Here is a 21,695-nt window from a genome sequence, read left to right on the forward strand (position 1 = left end):
ACCTTGTGAAGATGCTGGCTGGAGCTGGTGAGAGTGTGTCATTATCAACAGTCAAACGAGTCCTGTACCAACATGGGCTGAAAGGCCACTCTCCCAGGAAGAAGCCATTACTCCAAAAGAAACAAAAAAGCCAGATTACAGTTTGCAAATGCAAACAGGGACAAAGACCTTAATTTTTGGAGACATGTTCTGTGGTCTGACGAAACTAAAATTGAACTTTTTGGCCATAATGACCATTGTTACATTTGGAGAAAAAGGGGGGAAGCTTGCAAGCCTGAGAACACCATCCCAACTGTGAAACAGGGGGGTGGCAGCATCATGTTGTGGGGTTGTTTTGCTGCAGGCGGGACTGGTGCACTTCACAAAATAGATGGCATCACGAGGAATGAACATTTTGTGGAAATACTGAAGCAACATCTCAAGACATCAGCCAGGAAGTTAAAGCCTGGGCGCAAATGGGTTTTCCAAATGGACAATGACCCTAAGCATACTGCCAAACTGGTTACAAAGTGGCTTAAGAATAACAAAGTCAATGTTTTGGAGTGGCCATCACAAAGCCCTGATCTCAATCCCATTGAAAATTTATGGGCAGAGCTGAAAAGGCATGTGCGAGCGAGGCAGCCTACAAACTTGGCTCAGTTACACCAGTTCTGCCAGGAGGAATGGGCCAAAATTCCTGCAAACTATTGTGAGAGGCTTGTGGAAGCATATCCAAAATGTTTGACCCAAGTCATACAGTTTAAAGGCAATGCTACCAAATACTAATGAAATGTATGTAAACTTCTAACTCTCAAGAAAATAATAAAAAATTGTCTAAAAAATGATCTCTCTCATTATTCTGGCATTTAGCAAATAGAAATAATTTTGGTAATCCTAATCGACCAAAAACAGGAAAAGTTTAATCTGATTTAATGTTAGACGGTGAGAAAAAAAGTTTATGTGCCTTTTTATATAGTGTATGTAAACTTCTGGTTTCAACTGTATACCTCGTTCTATCAGCATCACCCACCATCATGTCAATACTCATGTTTCTGCAGCATGCACTAGAGTCCAGCCCAGGCACGTCCAGGAATCATCGCTTTGCTCTTGTTGTTTCTGCATGATCTAGTGAACTCAAACCCAGCCACTCTTGCTTTTCTGAGCTGTACTGTGTTTGAGACATGAACCAGCGGGGTAGGTTGTGTGCTGTCCAAGGGTGCACAACCATCAATCACCGTGTAGTCTACTATCACAGTGCTGTGAAATGTTCTTTTTAGTGAGTAAAGAATGTCTTTAGACTACTGAACTGTCCCTTGAATGCACAATACTGTCCCTTTAATATGTGGACCATCCTTTTAATGCAGTTTACTGATGTTTTAATCCATTTAACCTATCCCTAAAAGCATCTGGCCATCACTTTAACCCACATTATGAACTTTTTAAAGCAATGAAACATAATTTTAATGCAGCGGACCGTCCCTTTCATACAGTAGACTGTTTCTTGAACCTACTTGACTGCCCTCTTAATGCAGCGGACCGTCCCTTTCATGTAGTGGACTGATCCTTTCATCTACTGGACTATACCTTTGATGAGGTAGAATGTTCTCTTGACCTGAAATGCAGCGGCCAGTTCTTTCTAACCACGAGTCCGCTCTTTTAATACAGTGGACTCTCTCTTTAATGCAGTGGACTGTACATTTAACTAACTGGGATATCATTCAGTACAACTGACCACCTATTTAATGCAGTGGACCCTCACTTGAATCAAGTGGACTATCCCTTTAACCCACTAGAATGTCCCTTAAATACAGATGTTTTTCCCTTTAACCACGCTGAGCCTTCCGAAATACAGAGGTTTGTCCTTTTAACTCAGTGATGCCCCTTTAACTCAATTTACCATCCTTTAAATGCAGTGGACTGTCCTTTTAACACAGTGAACTATCCCTTTTACCCACTGGACCATCTCTTAAATGCACTAGACTGTCCCTTTAATGCAGTGGACTATCCCTTTAATGCAGTGGACCACCCTTTTAACCCACTGGAATGTCCCTTTAATGCTGCATACTGTCCTTTTAATGCAATGGACCGTCCCTTTAACCCAGTGGACTGTCCTTTTAACCCAGTGGACTGTCCCTTTTACCAACTGGACCCTCTCTTTAATTTAGTGGACCATCCCTTTAACCCAGTGGACCGTCCCTTCAACCCAGTAGACTGTCCCTTTAACCCAGTGGACCGTCCCTTCAACCCAGTGGACCATCCCTTTAACCCAGTGGACCATCCCTTTAACCCAGTGGACCGTCCCTTCAACCCAGTAGACTGTCCCTTTAACCCAGTGGACCGTCCCTTCAACCCAGTGGACCGTCCCTTCAACCCAGTGGACCGTCCCTTTAACCCAGTGGACCGTCTCTTTAACCCAGTGGACTGTCCCTTTAACCCAGTGGACCGTCCCTTTAATGCAGTGGACCGTCTCTTTAATGCAGGTGCTGTGAGTGGGCAGAGAGATAAGTAGGCTACTTTAAAATGTCTGATTCTCAGGTTTGTGCAGAAGAGCTTTTTAAACATTCATCACTGCTCATAGATTATACATGATGCTGAGGACTGCCCTGCACCGCTCTGAGAGTGTGTTTCAGAGTGTGTGTGTGTGAGAGTGGGGGTGTGTGAGTGTGACATAAGGACTGTTGAAGAAGAGAGAGGGAAGTCCAGGAAAGAAACAGGCATTAGAATCTGCACTAAAAGAAACCTAAACAAGAAAACAATGCAGTTTAGAAGAGAAGAACACAGAGGGACTGACTATACAGTACTGTGTGTGTTTGTGTTGTGGCTGTGTGTATTTGGTGTGTGTGTTTTGCTAGTAGACGCCAGTGTGTCCACCTCAGCGCTGAGAATCAGAGCGCTGCATTAAATATTGAGCAGCAGGTTCCGGACTGAGCCAGAACCTCCTGATGCAGGGTGAGCATGCCGCAGATTATCGGACCCATCGGTCACGTTACAATCACATCTCTCAGCTACTCAGGACAAACACACAAACACAAACAATCTGTCAGAGCACTGCTGACACTCCTTACTTAAGAATTTAAAGGGCAGTGCTGCCAGTTTAGGAGATTTAAGTACTCTTTCTGTTAGTTTCACATCAGGTTCTGATGCACTAGTGAAGAATAAAGGTCAAACAGGTCACATGCACAGTCTATCTGTCACCTGCTGATGTGTTATGGGGAATTTTTTGATCCTTGGATTTGAATTTTCAATGTCATCCAAACAAACCAAAACAAATGTCTCTGTGCTATTAAGGGCAGAAACTTAGAACATGAAACTTGGAGGATAATGGGATAAATGTTCCACCTGTTACATTAATTACAGGCCTATCAGAGAAACAAAATACACTATATGGACAAAAGTATTTGGCCAGACCTATTAACTGAACTCAGGTGCTTCAATCAGACCCACAAGTGTATGAAATCATCACCTGGCCATGCAGTGTCCATTTTCAAACATTTGTGATCCTTAATGGGGCACTCTGAAGAGCTCAGTGACTTCAAGCCTGGTTCAGTGATGGATGCCACCTTTGCAATAAGACGGTTCATGCTGGATATTCCAATCAGCTGTCAGTGATATTATTAGAAACTGGAAGAGTTTAGGAATAACAGCAGCTCAGCCATGGAGAGGAAAACCACAAAATTAGAGTGGGGTCAACATCTGCTAAGGTGCAGAAAAATCTCAAACCCTCTGCTATTTCCAGAGAGTTTTAGTGAACACTAAAACTGTGCGTCGAGGGGGCGCAGATGGCCTAGTGGTTTAAGGTGCGCCATGGTTCAAATCCGGCCTGTGGCCCTTTCTTGCATGTCTCTCCCCAACTCTCTTATTTAACTTTCTTACTCTATCCACTGTCCTCCTCCATCATCAAAGGCACTAAAAGCCCCCAAAAACCTGTGCAGCTTCAAGAGCTTCAAGAGCAGCTGCATGCAAGCCTCACATCACCAAGTCCAACGCCAAGCGTCAGATAGAGTGTTGTAAAGCACACCAGCTCTGGACTGTGGAGCAGTGGAAACTTCTGTGGAGTGACCAATCATTTTCTCGGTTTACAGTCAGATGGATGAGTCTGGGTGTGGAGGATGCTGGGAGAACGTTACCTGCCTGACTGTGAAGTTTGGTGGAGGAGGGATAATGGTATGGGGCTGTTTTTCAGGGTCTGGGCTAGACCCCTTATCTGCAGTGAAGGCCAATCTCAATGCTTCAGCAGACCAAGACATTCTGGACAATGCTATGCTTCCAACTGCATGGCAACAGTTTGGAGGAGGCCCTTTTCTATTCCAGCTTGACTGTGGCCCAGAGACCAAAGAAGGACTAGAAAGACATAGTTTGATGAGAGCTTGACTTGCCAACACAGAGCCCTGACCTCAACCCCATCCTACACCTTTGGGATGAACTGGAACGGAGACTGTGAACCAGGTCTTCTCGGTATATACCCCTTCAGGTACCAAAAATATCTACTCAATACTCAGTATACTGAGTAAAAATAAAATGACTACTTTTTACTTTGAGTACAACATTATTGTAATTTTCCACTCCTTGTGCCATCTTTGATGACATTTCCAGAATTGCCTGAGCCCATAGACTTCAGCTTTTAGCCACACATAGGACCAAAAGGAGCTAGGCCGAGTGTTTTTCCTCTTGTTCCTCTGTGTTGCACTGAAGTCACATGACATTTCAAAGAAAGTCAGGATGATAAAAAGGTATGTTCTGGTGTCCATGTTACCATGCTGTTCCCATACAATTACCATTTGACCACCAAGCCTTCCATATGCCTGACTTCACGCTTTATGAGTTCAATTTAAAGCTGCATAATTTAACTCCCATAGTTCATAAATGCTGAACATTTGAGGGTCAGACGAGCTGAGATTTAGAATACAGAAAATGAGCCAACAATGATGACCGTGGCCACAACTCAAACATAAAGCAGTCACTGAAGCTGTGGCTGGACTGTAAGACCTCCCCGAGCAGTGACATCACAATGATATCACACATTCAGGTATAGCCGTACCTGTCCTGGTCTTGCTGTTGGTCAAGATCTCCTGGAGTCTCTCCTGCAGCTTGTCTGCTCGCTTCCTCTCCAGCTGCAGCTGCCGCTTCAGATCCTTCAGCTGCATGCACACATTCAAACACACATACACAAAGCAGTCAGGGATTTACTCTCTAATTATTATTTTCCATGCACGACTGCTCTTAAATTACTTTGCAAAATATTTTCACTCCGTCTCATCTCCATTTAAATTCTGTCTGTCCATCAGTCCCCCCGGTGTGTCCGTCTGCGTTTGTATTTATTAAAATTATCCAATAAAAACAAACTCACCGCAGCACTTCCCTTCTTCTCCAGGATCCTCTGTCCATCCACCGTGTCTTTAATCTCCTGCAGAGACACAAACAGTTTAATGGTAGTCAAAATGACAAACAGTCAAAAAAAAATGTATTAAGTCTGAAGATAATGCTGCTTTTCAAAGCATTAACCGTGTATCTCCATCTTCAAGGTCCACTGTTGTTTTCACATTAATGCATCATCGATGCAGCCATTAGTCAAACTAATGATCTATGCATTTAATGCTGGCACAAGCAAAACAATTAACTTATTAGCCGGAGCACTTTTTGATGCAATTGCTCATTTTGGCTTCACATTGGTGCGCCAAAAATACGATGTTTACAGAACAGAGAAGGGCATCGCTCTTAAAACCAACACTGTTAATACAGAGGGCTTTGAGAAAGTATTTTCTTGGTCCTGATTTCCGATTTTGATTCAGATCAAACAGATTTTAATATAAGACAAAGATAACCTGAGTAAATATAAAATGCAGTTTTGATGATTCCATATGTCAAGAGAAAAAGCCCACGTTTTGTAAGGCTGAGCTCAATTCCACTATCCACACCCAGACCTGATTACTGTCAGACCTGGAGAATCCAGAAACCCTTTAATAGAACCTGCCTGCCGAAGTGAAGTAGACTAAAAGATCCTAACACATCACGGAGCCGTCTAAAGAAACTCAAGAACAGATGAGAAACAAAGTCTCTGACATCAGTCTGGAAAGGGTGACAAAGAAATTTCTAAGGCTTTGGGACTCCAGTCAACCACACTGAGAGCCATTATCCACAAATGGAGAAAACTGTGAACTGTGGGGAACCTTTCCAGGAGTGGCCGGCCGACCAACATGACCCCAAGAGCACATGGACGACTCATCCAGAAGGTCCCAGAAGAACCCAGAACAACATCTAAACCCTGCAGGCCTCACTGACTCAGTTAAGGTCAGAGTTCATGATTCATGCTGGAGAACCTCCTCGGTGATGTGAACAACTCATTAAAAGCTTTAACAAACTCTTACTTGCAGGTAGGGTTGGATGCCTTTTCCCTTCATAAATGAATCAAAATTTAAAAACTTTGACTTTTGCTCTGACTCAGGTTATCTTTGTCTAATATTAACATTAGTTTGAGGATCTGAAATATTTCAGTGTGAAAATCATGCAAAAAGTTAGACATCATAAAGTGGGAAAATACTTTTTACAGCACTGTAAGCCTCAATTTTGCTGATGTTTCACTTTAAAAAATCATTTTTGGATAAAGTCAAATTCATCAGACCACTGTCTGATGGGCAAACGGACCGTCATCATCAATGATACAGTAACATAAAAATAACAGTGGAGCTTTAATACAAACATCTTCATCTATCTTAGTTTATTCTATCATCACTGGAATTATCAGACATGTATAATAGCAATAAAGCTGCTGAATGTAAACATTAGTTTTGATCTAGTTTGGTTATTAAACATGATTTTAATATAAAATGTCAATCTCTCTTTGGATTATCATTATCTACTGTCTTTCCATTCATGTTTTAATCAGGAAACAGTGAAATAAAACCAGTCTTCAGAATCACATTTCTGTGACAGACAACCTGAAATAAAGCAGTATGATGTGATAATGTGTGAGCTTCCCTATTGGCTGTGGCCGTGTGGTCTTTAACCCTCATCAGTTACCTGTTTGAGTTTTGCGATAGTGTCGTTGTGTTCCTCTTTCTGCTTCTCCACCTCCACCAGCTGCTGCTTCAAACCCTCCATCTCTGACTGCTTCTCCTGCAGGAAAGACACAAAAACCACACTCAAACTCCGCTCAGGTCCCCCCATACCATGCTGAAGCATGAAATCCCCTCTTCTACTCAGTCCTCTGCTGGCCTGCACTCCCACTGTTCCAGGCCAAGCACGTTACCTCTTATACATACGTCATCACATTGTGATATGACACACATGGCTTTGTTTTCAGTCAGATACAGCCCCTCTAACACTCCTGGATATCTCAATTATGCAAAACTGCTCTTTGATTTGCATCTATAGTACTTCAAGTCTGACGTGCACCTGGGCTTGTGCTCTTGCATGAACAACCTTACTATGCTGAAGTTCACCTCTTGCAAGAGCAAAGAAAATGTGCCATGCTTGAGCACAGCACAAAGCTCTCACACTATAAAAACAAGCTGAACTTTGGGGATCGAACGTTGCTTATTGTGATGGGTCTAAAGATACAGCAGGAAACACATGAGGCTATGCAGTGCTGTGTCTTATCATTCAAAATAAAACCAGCAATGCACTGCTGTGCAAAATTAATGGAATATCTTGGACCAGTGGTTCCCAACTGGTGGGTCAGGACCCAAAAGTGGGTCACGGAGCAGTTTTCAGTTGGTCGCGTCTAGGGGTCTGAAAAAGAAATGGTGGCACAAATCTTTAAGTCCTCATTGGACATGCATCGATATGTTTTATTTTACCCTGTTTTACTGTGAAATTTGGTCAATTTAAATGTTTACTCAATATTTCAACTAATCTATCTCCTCTTTTTGCAATAAATGGCTACTTTTCAATGACGATGAAATAATTTTACAACAATTGGCAACAATTGACACATAACAATGGGGAAAGGGGGTATAAAATTTGTTGGTTTTGTACCTTTTCTTTCTTATATCAGGTGTTTTGGTCCAATCATGCTCCAAATTGTGACATTTTTAATTAACTAAACATGCGTGGTTGAAAATTTTGGGTCGCGATCTGTCATTAGACAGACTGGTGGGTCCTGAGGCCAGACCAGTTGAGAACCACTGTCTTAGACAACAGAATGGAGGACATTTGGTTATGCTAGTGCTGCACAATTTTGTAATAATGTGCAAACATACTGGACAATACTGCGATTTGCAATTGCAATTACTAAAAGGAGCCTGCTTGTTTGGTTATGAAGGGATGACAGTTTTAAAGTGTGTATTTATCAACTCAAAGATTATGCAATTGCATAGTCAGACACCAGGATTGCAATTGCCACTGTGATTAGATTAATCTTGCAGCACTAGTCCTACGTTTGTGGCTTGTCTCACAGCTGGGGACAAGTTTGGTGCCAGAGGCGGAGCAGCAGCTAGACAAAATATTACTGACATATGCGGAGAGTCTGGGATGTCATACAGCAATACCGATAATGATAAGAGGACTTTGATTCCCATATTGTACACAGAAAGACAAACATGGGTGTAAAAGCGAAGCAGCAGTGGTCCAGAGATGGGCTGTCTCCAGGTTGTGTGGCTCTCAGATGAAGTACAAAGAAAGCTGCAGGAAGCTACAAGTGGACATCCAGCTCTAACCCTGGAACTGGCTGGGTGGAAAAGAACTACCAGTATCTCAACATCACAGTAAAGATGACTAGAGATGAGTTGAGCTGGTACTACGCAGAGATAACGCACCCTTTTTTACTCTGAATACTCTTTTCAGATGTAAAAACAAAAGAAAAACCCTGATGGGAACTTTCCTTTTTCATTTCTCTGCAGTAAAAAAAGCATACTGCACCACCCACCTCCAGAGCTGCCCCCTCACTCTTAATCCAGCTGACTGAAGGATTAATTTAGAAAAAAAGGTCATTTAATTCCCCTCTAATCTTCTGCTGCTAATTAATTTGACTAAAATCTACATTAAGAACAGCCGCAGGCTGCAGACGCCCACCTGACGGAGAAGAAAACATGTAATTCTGCAGGAAAACAACCGAGTCTGCTAATGCTCTGCAGCATTACACACCTCTGCCTTAAAACACACACTGAGATCCTCAGGTAGAATTAACTGTGTTATTTCTGAGGAGTCTGAATGCAGTCAACAGCACAATAAAAACGAATGAAATACAGTGAAGACAAAGCTAAATTAAGGAGATGTGCTGAACAATCCATCTTCTCAAGCAGACACAAGATCTTTTAATAACTTAATATTTAATATGTTTACTGCAAATCAGTTCCAAATATCAGTTAAGATTAGATTAACTATCAAAAATATGCATGATAGAGGTTACTGTAACACTTTAATTTATCACCTAAATAGGTTAAATGTTTACCTGGAGGGCCATGAGATTTTATGGATTAGAATTCAGAGTTTTTTACTGAATAAATGTGAGAAAATTGAGATTATTTCTCAGGCTAAAATTGTGCGATCCGCATCCATAAAAGCTGAATCCTGAATTAGGAAGACTGCCAACATCACTGCTGCAGACTTGTAGTCTTATAAATCTTAAATGCACGGTCATATTTGATGCAACAAAGGAGTTGAGAGTCTTTAGGCTATCTGAAGATGGTTGTGATCATCTCTTCCTCACTGAGCGTGCTCAGACAGGAAACAACACGTGACGAGTGAAACTAAAACCTGTGACTCTCGGCGTACCTGCAGAGCCCCCGACCTGCTGCTAATTAGACTTCCTCCATCATTAATTAACTTTTCCTATTAAGTTTCCTGGTCGTGCTCTTAGAGGCAGACTGTTATCCAACAGATAACACAGACATACACCGTCTCCAGAGTCCTTCACAGTCAGCCCTGTAATCTGATTGGCTGAGAGGCCTCGTTACATGGCCATATCCCATGATGCTCAGCAGGTGGTGTTTTATTGGTTCGTTATCAGAGAAATGATAAGAAGGGAAAGTGCTTTTTGTGGGTTTTTGTCGTTAATTGTTTAGGGGATAACAAGTTCTAGTGAAGCGGATTCCTCTGTGGTTAAAATATAAGCTATTAAATATATTTTCTTTCTTCTAAATATAAATCCATATCATAAACTACAGGAAGTTAACCTATATAAGTGCAGCGAGTTTTCATAATTTGATTTTTTTTTTACATCAGAGTCTATTTCCTTATCTCTCTCCCTCTCTCTCCCTCTCCCCCTCTCCCTCTCTCTCTCTCTCTCAGCTTTGGGTCAAAACACTTGCATCTGTTTTTCTTGGTACTTTTCTGTATTATCATTATAAAAGTAACAGTTCTTATATCATTTAAAGCAGTGTTTCCCAACCACTTTTCTTTGGAGCCCCTCCTACATGTACCTAAGAAAAGCAGCGCCCCTCCAGGACCCAAGAGAGGAGAAAAAAATGACACCATGCCATCAAGAATCAACACAGATTTAACGGTTTCATTAATAAAAACCTAAATCAAGGCCTACGCATGCTTTTCTTATCAAACACCTTTTTATAAACTTCTTAATAACTGCTTTATTATGGTTTTAGTCAATATTTGCAGATCTAATTTTGGCATCCTCAGAGTAGACAAAGACTCATACACCCCCTAAGAAAGGGGTCATCAAGTAAATCTACACAAGGGCCAGATTTATTCTTGACAGAAACTCTGGGGGCCGGACTTTCAAATACACAAAAAATAAATAAATATTTTGGTCTGACTTAAATATTATTGTCGTAGTATTTTAATTTTTTTCAAAATGCAGGACATTTTGAGTCATTACCAGTGAGATCTATCCTTATCTATCCCCCATTTTTGAAACTTTTAACCCTTTTTTCCAAGATTTTAACCCCTCTTAAACCAGTTTTCCTGCATGTTTTACCCACTTTTTTATCCATTTTTGCAACTTTTAAACACCTTTTCATTACATTTTTTTCAACAATTATTGCAACTTTCAAATCAATGTTTGTCACCTTTCACCCATTCAGCAACTTTTTAACCCCTTTTTGCAACTCTGCCAGGCTATTTCTGCTATTTTTGCCACTTTTAAACCATTTTGATACTTTTTGCCTCCATAACTCATTTTTTTTTTCAATTCTTTACCCCATTTTAAACCACTTTTCCTGCATGTTTTATCTTTGTGCCAGTCTTTTATCCATTTTTGCCACTTTTCTTACATTTCCCACTTTTTAACTCCTTGTCATGAATTCTTTGAACTATTTTTTGCCACTCTTTTCCTCTTTCAACAATTTTTGCAAGATTTTATCCCTCTTAACCCCCTTTTTCTGTATTTTTCACCCACTTTTATCAATTTTTGCCACTTTTTAACCACTTTTCATTGTAATGTTGCACCATTTTTTGACTCTTTTAACCCATTTTTGTTAGTTTTTCCCCTTTTTTTCCTGTTTTCATCACTTTTTTCCCCAATTTTTGTCCCTTTGTGCCATTTTTGTGCCCATTTTACCATTTCTCACCTGTTATTTTTGTAACACTTTTGCCAACCTTACCCCTTTTTTAAAAATATATTATAAGTATGACTGAAAAGTACATTTCAGTAAAAACAGATTGAATTTTAAGTCATTCTAAAACTATTTCAATATTAATTGATTATGGAATGGATTTAAAAGTTGCAAACATTTAAAGCCAAAGGATAATCTTAACACCACAACAACTTATTTTCCTCCTTTTCTGAATTTAATGATCTTTCAGGGGCTGGACAGGAAGCTTTGGGGGGCCTGATATGGCCCCTGGGCCGCCAGTTGATGATCACTGCCCTAAGATCTTTGGTGGCCCCCCTGGGGCGTCCCAATTGGGAACCAATGATTTAAAGCCCTTAGTATCATAAGTGCTAAACATTATGACAACCTTACTGTCTTATAGGGCTGGGAAATATAGACCAAAAATCAGATCTTTATAAGTGTAGCTGAAAGGCGGTACCAAGCATATGCGTGATATGCTTTATTGCAAAGAAATAACAATTGGCAGGTTGACGGCTGAATAAAGGTTAGATCATCTTGATTATGGTGTGGTGCAAAGATGGGGCCACTATTGCCCTATTTGGCTAAATATGCATTTAAATCGTGTTTAACTGACTAAAGTGGAAAAAATCCTCTGAAAAGAGTCAAATCTATCACAGAACTATTGTGTCAGTTAGAATGATGTGAGGTGGCTGTGAGTAGAGTGTGGCTAAAGCTAGCCCTTGTTCCTCTTTGCAGATCAATGTCGTTATTAATTCTGTTACTGGCCACTTTGGTGAGTAGTTGTACACGATTATAACCCTATCAAACCAAAGCTAAGTTTCTAGTGTTTGCATCTGGTGAAGTGCCATGGAGGAAGTTCTGGCAGGAAGGCAGCAGCATTAACTGAAGCTGCAGCAGCCACTAGTGGCAGGAGGCTTCATTACAGTCTTAAATGAGCAATATGACTGAGATTTCAGGCCTGACACATGATTAGTTTAACCGACTCGTAAATATCACGCTGGCTAATTTGATATTGAGATTTAGTTGGCTAATCATGTGCATCCCTAGTATGGAGCGCTTTGTTTTCGTTATATTTTGGTGGTTAACAACCCATCCATCCATCCATCCATCCATCCATCCATCTTCTTCTGCTTATCTAGGGCTGGGTTGCAGTGGTGGCAAGTTAACGAAGTCCACCCAGACATCCCTCTCCCCAGCGACACTTTCCGACTCTTGCTGGTGGATCCTGAGGTGTTCCCAGACCAGACAGGATCTATAACGCCTCCAGTACCATTCTAGGTCTTCCTAGGGGTCTTCTCCCAGCCAGTATTGGCTGTTTCTGTTGCTGTGGTTTCAATATGATTAGATTTTTTCTTATAAAAAGGCTCCTAAATTAAAAAAAAAAAAAAAAAAAAAAAAAAAAACAATGACAATGCCCTATTTAGACTAAATATTTTGTAGATTATCTTGTGGTTAGTAAGCAAATGACTGTTATGATTCTTCCTGTAAACTATGTTTTCACTGAACATTAGGGCTGAAAATTTAAATCAAATCTAATAAACATAAAACTATATCCATATAAATTATATTGTCCAACATTAAAAACTCAATATTTTGCTCATCTCTAAGTTGAAAATCTGACTTCTTATCTGTTTTTTCTTTAATTATTTTGGTACTTTTTGATACCATCAATATAAAAATAACAAATATTGTACAGTCTAAAGCCCAGAGTATTGATAAGTACTGATGTATCCCAACAACCCTACTGCCTTCTACTTCCTGTTTGCAGACACAGCCTAAGCACGTGCTGCAGGTGAATCAGCTACAAGTCGACGCTCGGCGCCGTACCTCCTCCGCTAACGCTCTGTTTGTGTTACGTTATCTGCCGCCGCCACGGTGTGTAACTGAGCTCCTGCCTCATCATCCAGGTGATATAACCTGTGACAGAAGCTGCATGTTTACAGACAGCTGATACACACATCGATCCGCCATGTGCTCCTGTAAAGAGATACACTGCTTATGTAATTTCAGACGCTCTTTTCATGTATTTCAGAATCAGAACCAGAACCTGAAATACCCCATCGACCCCGCGGAGAAAACAGAGCCTTTAAGTAGCTGGAAAGAGATGTAACTGTTTTTACTCAAGCAGACTGGGATTTAGGTGCTGGAAAAATATGTCATGAAGCCTTAGAAAGAGGAGATTTTTTTACATAACCATCTGCAGCACAGCGCCGGTTATTTTTCTATGAAAGTCAGAGTTTCCTTCAGGATTTATCAAGCTATAATGGCAGGACTCCAAACTATCTAGGGGGTCTGGGGGCCATGCAGTCCTGTACATTTTAAAGATGAATGCATCTTGTGCACCTGCAGAGGAAAACTCTGAGGCTAAATCCATGAAAACTTTGTTCCTGTTGGTTTTCTCAGTTTGTTACCAAACTTGCTGCTGTCCAGCATAGAATTTAAAGCAGCACTATGTAGTTTTTCCCCCTTAATATAATATTCCTAGAGTCATTGTGATGGTACATCACCTTACAACAGGTTGAATGACACCTCTGTCATGGTCTGGGGGGGTCTGTATCGCCTTCACTGGCACAATGTAACTTCGAGGTGGATGGTAGGAACCCTTCCACACTAAAAAACTACAAATTTCTACTGCTTTGAGTGCTTTACGGCATACGTCACTTCCCCCTCCTTCCTGATTCGTTGAAAAGACGGAAGTCGAGGCGAAAGCTAAACGTAGAGTTGTTATCATGGTGGAAGCAGTGAAAACCCCAAAGAAAAGAAAAGTTTTATCAGAGGAGACAAAAAAAAAATAAGAAAGCGGGAGAGTAACAAGATGAATGCCTGGACAAGAATAAACATTGGCCCGGCGTTTGCTCGCTGGCGTGAGCTGAAAGACGAGGAGGGATGTCTGACCGATGCTAATTTAGCCCTGTTATTGTTGGACTTTTAAGTATATGTTGATTGCTTACCATCTATATACAGTACTCTTGAGTTTGTAATGTGTCTTTTCGTATCACTAAGGGCCATCTCGTCATCAGTTTATTCACTATTTTGCTGAAACAGGACAGGGGCCGGGGGCGACTTCATGGTAATAAAACCAAGTTGAACTTAGTGATTTTCAACATCGTCATTTGGCCCAAAAAAAATACATTACCTCTACACTATCCATCCTGCAAACAGCTGCTAATGACAGAAGAGTAGTTTTGAAAGTAAGTCCCGTCTTCTTTCATTCGCTTCCAAAACAAATGCACGCGACCGGGAGATCAGGATCTTTACGGCAGTACACGCTGGTGCTCATGGGTAATTGAGTGTTCCTTCTGGTAAAGCACTACCACTTTTGTCCACTGGCGCTGCAAAACTACAAAAAAAGTGAAAGTTCCATAGTGCTGCTTTAAGATTTTTGGCTGATATTTGTGAATCCTCATTTTTCCTCTGAAAAATGTTAGAACATTGTGGAAAAGTCCAGATATCAAAGTTTTCCTGAGCTGTTATTCTCTCACTCTGGTTCAGTTCACACAACCACAATCAAGAGGAAGACTGCTGACAGGACAGTTGTCCAGGAGACAATCAATGATGCTCTTTATTTGATTGGTGGAAAATGCAGGAAGCAGGCTTTGGTGTTGATTCTTATGCATGAACACTGCTCTCACAAAGACCATGACGAGAGTCGATGCAGAAAATGGCAGCTTTAATTAAGAAAGGCTGATTCGGACGTCTTAATCAAGGATCATGATTAGTAATGGCTGATAGGTGGATTTAGGGGTGCGCGGTATATGCGGTAGACGGTATAAATGATAAAAATTTGGCCTACATTAGAGATTTGGACTCCACTGACCAATCGCAATAACGCTTATTAATGATGTCATCATATCTGCCTCAGTGTGAGTTAGCAGGTAAAAACACATGTTTTTCCTCTCAAAGTCTGACGGCTGTACTGCAACTAAGTCAGTGAGCTGTCTCTGTCAGCCTGCCTAGGGCTGTAACACAAGCTAAGTGCTGCTTTGGCTGGTCTCAGCCCAGCGCTGCAGCTCTTCCTCTTACAACAGCATAAACAACCGTTTAAAAGTCTATTTTAACTTATGACTTTCTTTTCCAAGTCCACAGTGAGTCAAAGATCCAGGCTGCGATGTTAAATGAGGTCAGAAAAGCTGCTGTAAACTAGCTGTATTCCCGGGAAGGCAGCCAAAACTAAGCCAACTCATTGCTAAACATAATACATCCGTCAAGCTCTTCAAAATAAAAGTCCATGACTGTTATTTTTCTGAAACGCTTTTATTGTGAACGCCTTCACTAGGAGATGTGTTCAAGTCATAAGCAGCTTAACACACCTCATCAGGTTAGAGATGAAATGTGAAATTTGGAGTGCAGTTAGACAGAAGTAAACCTAGAGAGACTTAAAAAAAAAATAAAACATGTTTTCTGGGTCTATACTTAGAGATAAATTGAGTATGCTGTCAAAGGTTTGTTTTAAGGGGAGAAGGAGGTTAATAACACTTGAATTTGGATTAAAAAGCATTATATCTTTTTAATTTTGTAATACCGTGATATAATACCATTATCGTCAAAGGCAAGAAAAATACTGTGATATGATTTTTAGGCCATATCGCCCAGGCCTAGGTAGATTAATGTAATACATATAAAACACTGAGTCATTCCAGGTAAAACTGTTCCAATCTCAATTGTTTTCAGGGCTGTTTAAACCCTTTAAGGCCTCAGTTATTTTTCTAATCACTGAGTCTCTCCCGGACTTTTTGTCTTAAAAAGCTTGTATATCATCAACCCTGTGGTCCACAGTAAAGCTCTAAACATGGTTTATTTTTAGGATTTTAAGAATACGTGTGCTGCAGTATTGTCACTGGAATCGTTAAAAAGTTAGAGGACTATAAAGACAAAAGAAAAACTAAACAGAAATTAAACCTCAACAAGATGTGTATTATTACACAAAGTAAATATTTATGACTAAGGTATGATAAACTTGTTCTCCCATTTCTTTGAGACCAAAAAGCAGAAAAAAATAAGATTATGTGACAGTCTTCAAAATATTATGGCTGAATGATTTGGGAAAATAATCCAAATGCAATTTTTTTCCCCAGTGTTGCAATTGCAATTTGAAATGTGATTATTTCTTAGGTTCTTAACATTATATTATTTACAAACAAATACAAAAAATAAATCATTCTAAATTATAGCCAACACAATCTTGGGTAAAACTAGAGCTGAACAATTCTGAAAAATATCGAATTGTGATAATTTTGACTCGTATTGCAAACGGAATAGGAATTGATGCACTGAAGGGAGTTACAATTTTTATGCCATTGTCATATTTAATAAGAAAAACGTACAAAAAGAAGCATTTTTGTAGACTATTCTAAAAGAACTGCCCATGGATGATTGCATGATATGGAATGCACAATATCTCTGCTGCAAAAAAGTTGTGAACTGCTATTTTAACACAAATTCCAGGTTAAAGAAATATTGCACCTTCTGCGATTTGAAAATTGCAGCAGGCCATATTGCGATTTAATATAATTTTCGAGTAATTGCCCAGCCCTACAAAATATTCACTGATCTTTTTTAAAAAACCCTCCCATTTTTGAGAATTTGAGTCATTATTCAAAGCAGTTCCTGCCTGCAGGGACTCTGAGGGACACGTCACGGCCTCTCTGTGTCTCTTTCTCCCTATTATGAGTCATTCAGGCTCTCTTCTTCAGTTTCAGCTTGCTGTTGGTTGTCACAGCCCAGTCACAATGCATTCTGGGATACAAACAGACAATATGGCAGCAGGCTAACCTGTTAGATGGCCGAAAGATTAAAAAAAAGGTTTATAAATGGATAAAAAGACATCCGATATATGAGTTACTGGTGTGGATTTAATCTATAAAGACCTCGGAAAGTTAGCCAAGTTCCATGCTCGCTAGAAAACATTCTGTAAGAGCTACAAAGGCATGGATATCATCATTAGAATGGCACAAAAGAGGGCTTTCAGAGGACAAAACAAGCAAGTGGCTAAGACTTATGATTCAAAAGTTATTCAACTTTAAATAACACAAGTCTCTTCTTGTCCTATACGACAATGCTGGTCTCAGAGGCTTAATACAACAACAGATTTTTTCTCCTCACGTTTTCTGAATTTACTATACTTCTGGGGGCTGAATGAAAATCTGTGGTGGGCCTCATGTTGCCCTTGGGCCACCAGTTGATGATCACTGGTGTAGATGCTACTTGCACATGCCCGCTATTTCTCTGCTCTGAGCCTGACCCCCATGGTGAGCAATGCACACTGCATCCTATATGAAAGTCACCTGACAAGCTCATGCAATTCAAGTTATTTCAATTCTTTACTGAAGAAATAATATAATGCAATAATTATGCTCTAAAAAGATGCATTTTCTCTCTTTCACTGCAGTGAAAGTCATCTTAGTATTCTGCTGAAGTACTCCGTCTAAAAGAAGAAGCAGAGGAGAAAATCTTCACATCCCACTGCAGTAAAAGTACTTCAAATATTGTATAAAATACTCCTCTAAAAAGTTAAAGTAGTGGAGGAATTCTGACTCGAGAAAAGGCAGAAATAGTCTTCACAGAGACAGAAAGTTTTTGGTGTATTTGTTCATGGTTTCTGCTCTTGTAAAGTCCTCCTCACTCCTCCAGCCCGGTGTGTGAAGGTAAACAAACCTTTCCTCTTCTCTGCTGCGGCTCGGAGCGAACGCTGCCAATGACTCATGTGGTCGAAGAAGAAGAGCCACAACACGGATCAATCATGGCTGCAGAACTGACAGCCAACCAACACGCTCTAACGCACCTCCTCCGCTCTGATCTGCTGTTAGCACGCTTTAACCTGTCTGCGTTACCATGGAGACGACTATGCTTTAATTAGAAACACACATTCAATTAGAGCTGGACCCCGATACGAACTCCACACACACCAAAACACACAATAAACACACCTACACCGGCTGCATGTATAAACAAACTCCCACACTGGTGTATTTATATTGACTGAGCTGATTCTCAAACACGTTTCTCTCTAAAACCACGTGTCTGTGTGAGTACCTCCAGCTGAAGAGTCTGTTCCTTCTGCAGGCGCTCAAACTCCTCCTGATGTTCCAGAGATTTTTTCTCGATGTTCTCCTGCAGAGAGATCGATGGACACTCAAACAAAAATACATATACACAAGTTCTTGTACTTTAAGGACTGGACACTTTTTATTTTTAGAAAAATGACTAACAATGGCAGAAAGTTTTACAAGTGTTTCAGTACACGTGTTCATCCTGCAGCAGGGAAATGTCTGCAACATAACTGCTGATGGAGCAAAATTTGTCTGCTTTTACTTGTTTTTTTTCTCTGACAAGCTTTAGACATCATTTTTAAGGTGTTTTCACACAGTTCATTTGTTTTGGCCTAAATGAAGGAAAAAAGCCATTCAAACCTACTTGGCCCTATGAGAAAGCCATTGCCTCCTTTTGTTAAACCATGAATTAATTTGGATTAAACACATTTTTGGAGAGCTCAGCTCAGTTTCCCTAATCACACCCAGGCCTGATTAATGCCAGACCTGTGGAACCCAGAAATCCCTCAAGTGAACCACGATAAGAGCCATTATCCACAAATTTTACTGCTTTAAGCCAACTTTTGGCGCCTATGTTGCCCCTTTTCCCTAGTCTTGGACTCTTTTATCCTGTTTTTTCCTGTTTTTTTTTTGCCACTCTTTGGTTTCTTTGCTCATTCTCCCACCTTTTGCTCCCTTTTGTCCCATTTTAGTCCAATTTAACTACTTTTTTGTCATGTTTTTGCCATTTTTTAACCATTTTTGTCACCTGTAACTCATTTTTGTGTCACTTCTCACTCAGATTTTGCCACTTTCTGCCCTTTTTTGCCACTTTCCTACACATTTTTGTCACTTTTCACCCAGTTTTTGGCATTTTATGCCTACTATGCCCCTTTTCACTCTTTTTGCTGCTTTTTTTTCCATTTTTCCCCCTTAAACTTATTTTTATTGCCCCTTTAACCCATTTTTGCCAATTTTCACCACTTAGATTGTGGCTCTTGCAAAGGTATTGTTCAACAGTTTGCCTCTTTGGTTGAGCAGAGTTGAGTAACGCTGCTTTAGACTGACCTCAGCCTCTTTGAGTCTTCTCTCGAACCATCCTTTGGTTCCCTCCATGGATAAAACCTGAGCCTGCAGCTCCTCCACCCGCTGCTGGAGACCCTCCAACTCCTTCGTACGAGCCTGAGAACAAAAACCAAAAGAACCACCAAATTATTGGAGAAGAGGATTCTCACTAGAGTATCTGCATGTTTAGTTTCTCCAAACACAGAATCCTTACAGAATGGGTTACTGTTAAATATTTCTGAACTCTTCAGGTTCTTTCCCTCTTTTTTACTGCTTTTCTCAGCTCTTTCATCCTCTCTCCTCACTTTTACCTTTTCATCTCTGAGCTGCTGTCGGATCTCCTCCTCTGACCGATTCTTGTCTTCATGGAGACCTCGGAGCTCCTTCTCATACCGAGCCCTCACTCCAAGAACCTGTAAGGGTAAAAAAAAAAAAAAAACCCAATCAAATTCAAAAACTTCAACAACCAAAAATAGAAAAACAGAGGCGTTAGATGCTAAAGCAACTAAAGAGGGGTAAATATATAAAGAGAAAATGAAATCCTGCTGTCAGAGTTTGTCTCACCTCCTTCTCGTGCTGCAGTTTGAGGTCTGACAGCGCCTCCTTGTGGTCAGACTTCTCCTGGTTCAGCTGGATGGCCATGTCGTCCAGCATGGCCTTCCTCTTCTCTGCTGTCTGCTCACAAACACAGTCAAATGGTTAAAAAGTGATCATCGGTATCTTAAAACATTAAAAGCTTGGTGTGTTTTCCTGTGTATACCTTCTTGGCCTCGTCCAGCTCTCTCAGCAGCTTCTCTTTCTCCTGTCCTTCTTCTGTTAGCTGCTCCAACAACTTCCTGTTTGCAAAACTGGACTCCTGGAGAAACAACGGAGGATGAAAGAAAGAGAGGGACAGGAACAAGATCTAAACACTGCATGTCAACAACATCTTAGTTCCACTAGTTACAATAAATTTCTCTTATTCTTTGTCTGATGTTCCCTTCAGTGAGGAAACTAAGATGTGAGGTAAAAGTGACAATGGAGCATGAAACCTAAAGTGGGTACTCGTACATATGGCCTATAGCCCAGGATTTATTCTATTTTTTATTTTTTTTTTGGGGGGGGGGGTTGCTTTAATTACAGTCATAAAGACGGTGTGTGATGAGTGTATGCTTATAATAAATGCCTTCACTCTGTTTGTAGCAGCAGCTCCACTGTCAGTGATGACAGAACTCCTGCTAATGATGTCAGGTGATGATGGAGCAGGAATGAAAAGGACCCAGGCATACATTCTGGCGAGTAACGGCATGGCACACACTACGACACAACTGTCCCGCCCCCTAGTCTCCTACAGTCAAACTGCTAATCGTGCACCACCGGCTGCAATGTGATGAACGACAGAATGAGTTTAAAAACACTTTAATTCTTCTTTCTGGGGGTAATCATTGGAGGGGAAATTATCTGAGGTTTAATGTTAATGACCACATGTGCTGCAGCAGAAACAACAAAAAGCATTGTGTAACGTTTTAGAAGCTTTCCTTGCAGCTGGGCAGAGCTCACCTTTAAGTGGAATGCAAAATAAATAGTATTGATGGCCGATCATTACCTGTTTAAAATCACACAGAACATTTTTAACATCTCTAGATCCTGTCTGATAATAGTTTTGGATTACTATGTCTTATTACCTCTAAACGAGGAAGGATTGTCTGGTTTGACATGTGCATGCAGCTTAAGTGGCTACGCTATGTGTGACATAGTTGTTTCTGTCAGATGCGGTTGGCTGTCCACACGTAGACAAAACGGTGGTCGTTTACAGATTTGTTACTCTGGGACCCGGTTTCAAAAAGGAGCATTCACGGCCTCCTAAAATGCCGTTTCTGTGTGGATGAAACACTGATACAACAAAAACTTTTGCGTATACTCCTGAATTTGTCTCCGTGTGGATGGGGCTTCAGTTTACCAGTGAAGTGTAAAACAGTGCTGCAGCTATAAATCACTTCCAGCACCTCTGTGAAAAACGTCTTCACTGCCTTTTTTTTTTAAAGCATTTTGTTAAAGGATTGAATGAAACGCCTGCAGAGGCGCGTGCTCTGCTTGCATGCGCATGCCGGCAAGTGCTTGGTCCACCTGCTTCTTCTATTACAGGTACGTGATTTTTAAACAAGTCAAGAGGTAC

General features: G+C 40.7%; 1 protein-coding gene across 5 annotated transcripts in view; it reads right to left on the reverse strand.

The window, feature by feature from the left end:
- The window catches only part of gripap1 (GRIP1 associated protein 1), a 71,003-nt gene that overhangs the window by 20,916 nt on the left and 28,392 nt on the right, over positions 1 to 21,695 (reverse strand). For all 5 annotated transcript variants that reach the window (XM_041798869.1, XM_041798870.1, XM_041798868.1 and 2 more), the window contains 8 exons: positions 20,301 to 20,396; positions 20,105 to 20,215; positions 19,852 to 19,953; positions 19,544 to 19,657; positions 18,480 to 18,557; positions 6,997 to 7,092; positions 5,327 to 5,383; positions 5,018 to 5,117 (listed from right to left, as the gene is read on the reverse strand). In XM_041798869.1, the coding sequence (XP_041654803.1) occupies positions 5,018 to 5,117; positions 5,327 to 5,383; positions 6,997 to 7,092; positions 18,480 to 18,557; positions 19,544 to 19,657; positions 19,852 to 19,953; positions 20,105 to 20,215; positions 20,301 to 20,396 (754 nt within the window). The remainder of the gene's footprint in view (positions 1 to 5,017; positions 5,118 to 5,326; positions 5,384 to 6,996; positions 7,093 to 18,479; positions 18,558 to 19,543; positions 19,658 to 19,851; positions 19,954 to 20,104; positions 20,216 to 20,300; positions 20,397 to 21,695) is intronic.

This window comes from Cheilinus undulatus, linkage group 11 (genome assembly GCF_018320785.1).
Source record: "Cheilinus undulatus linkage group 11, ASM1832078v1, whole genome shotgun sequence".
Classification (NCBI taxonomy): domain Eukaryota; kingdom Metazoa; phylum Chordata; class Actinopteri; order Labriformes; family Labridae; genus Cheilinus; species Cheilinus undulatus.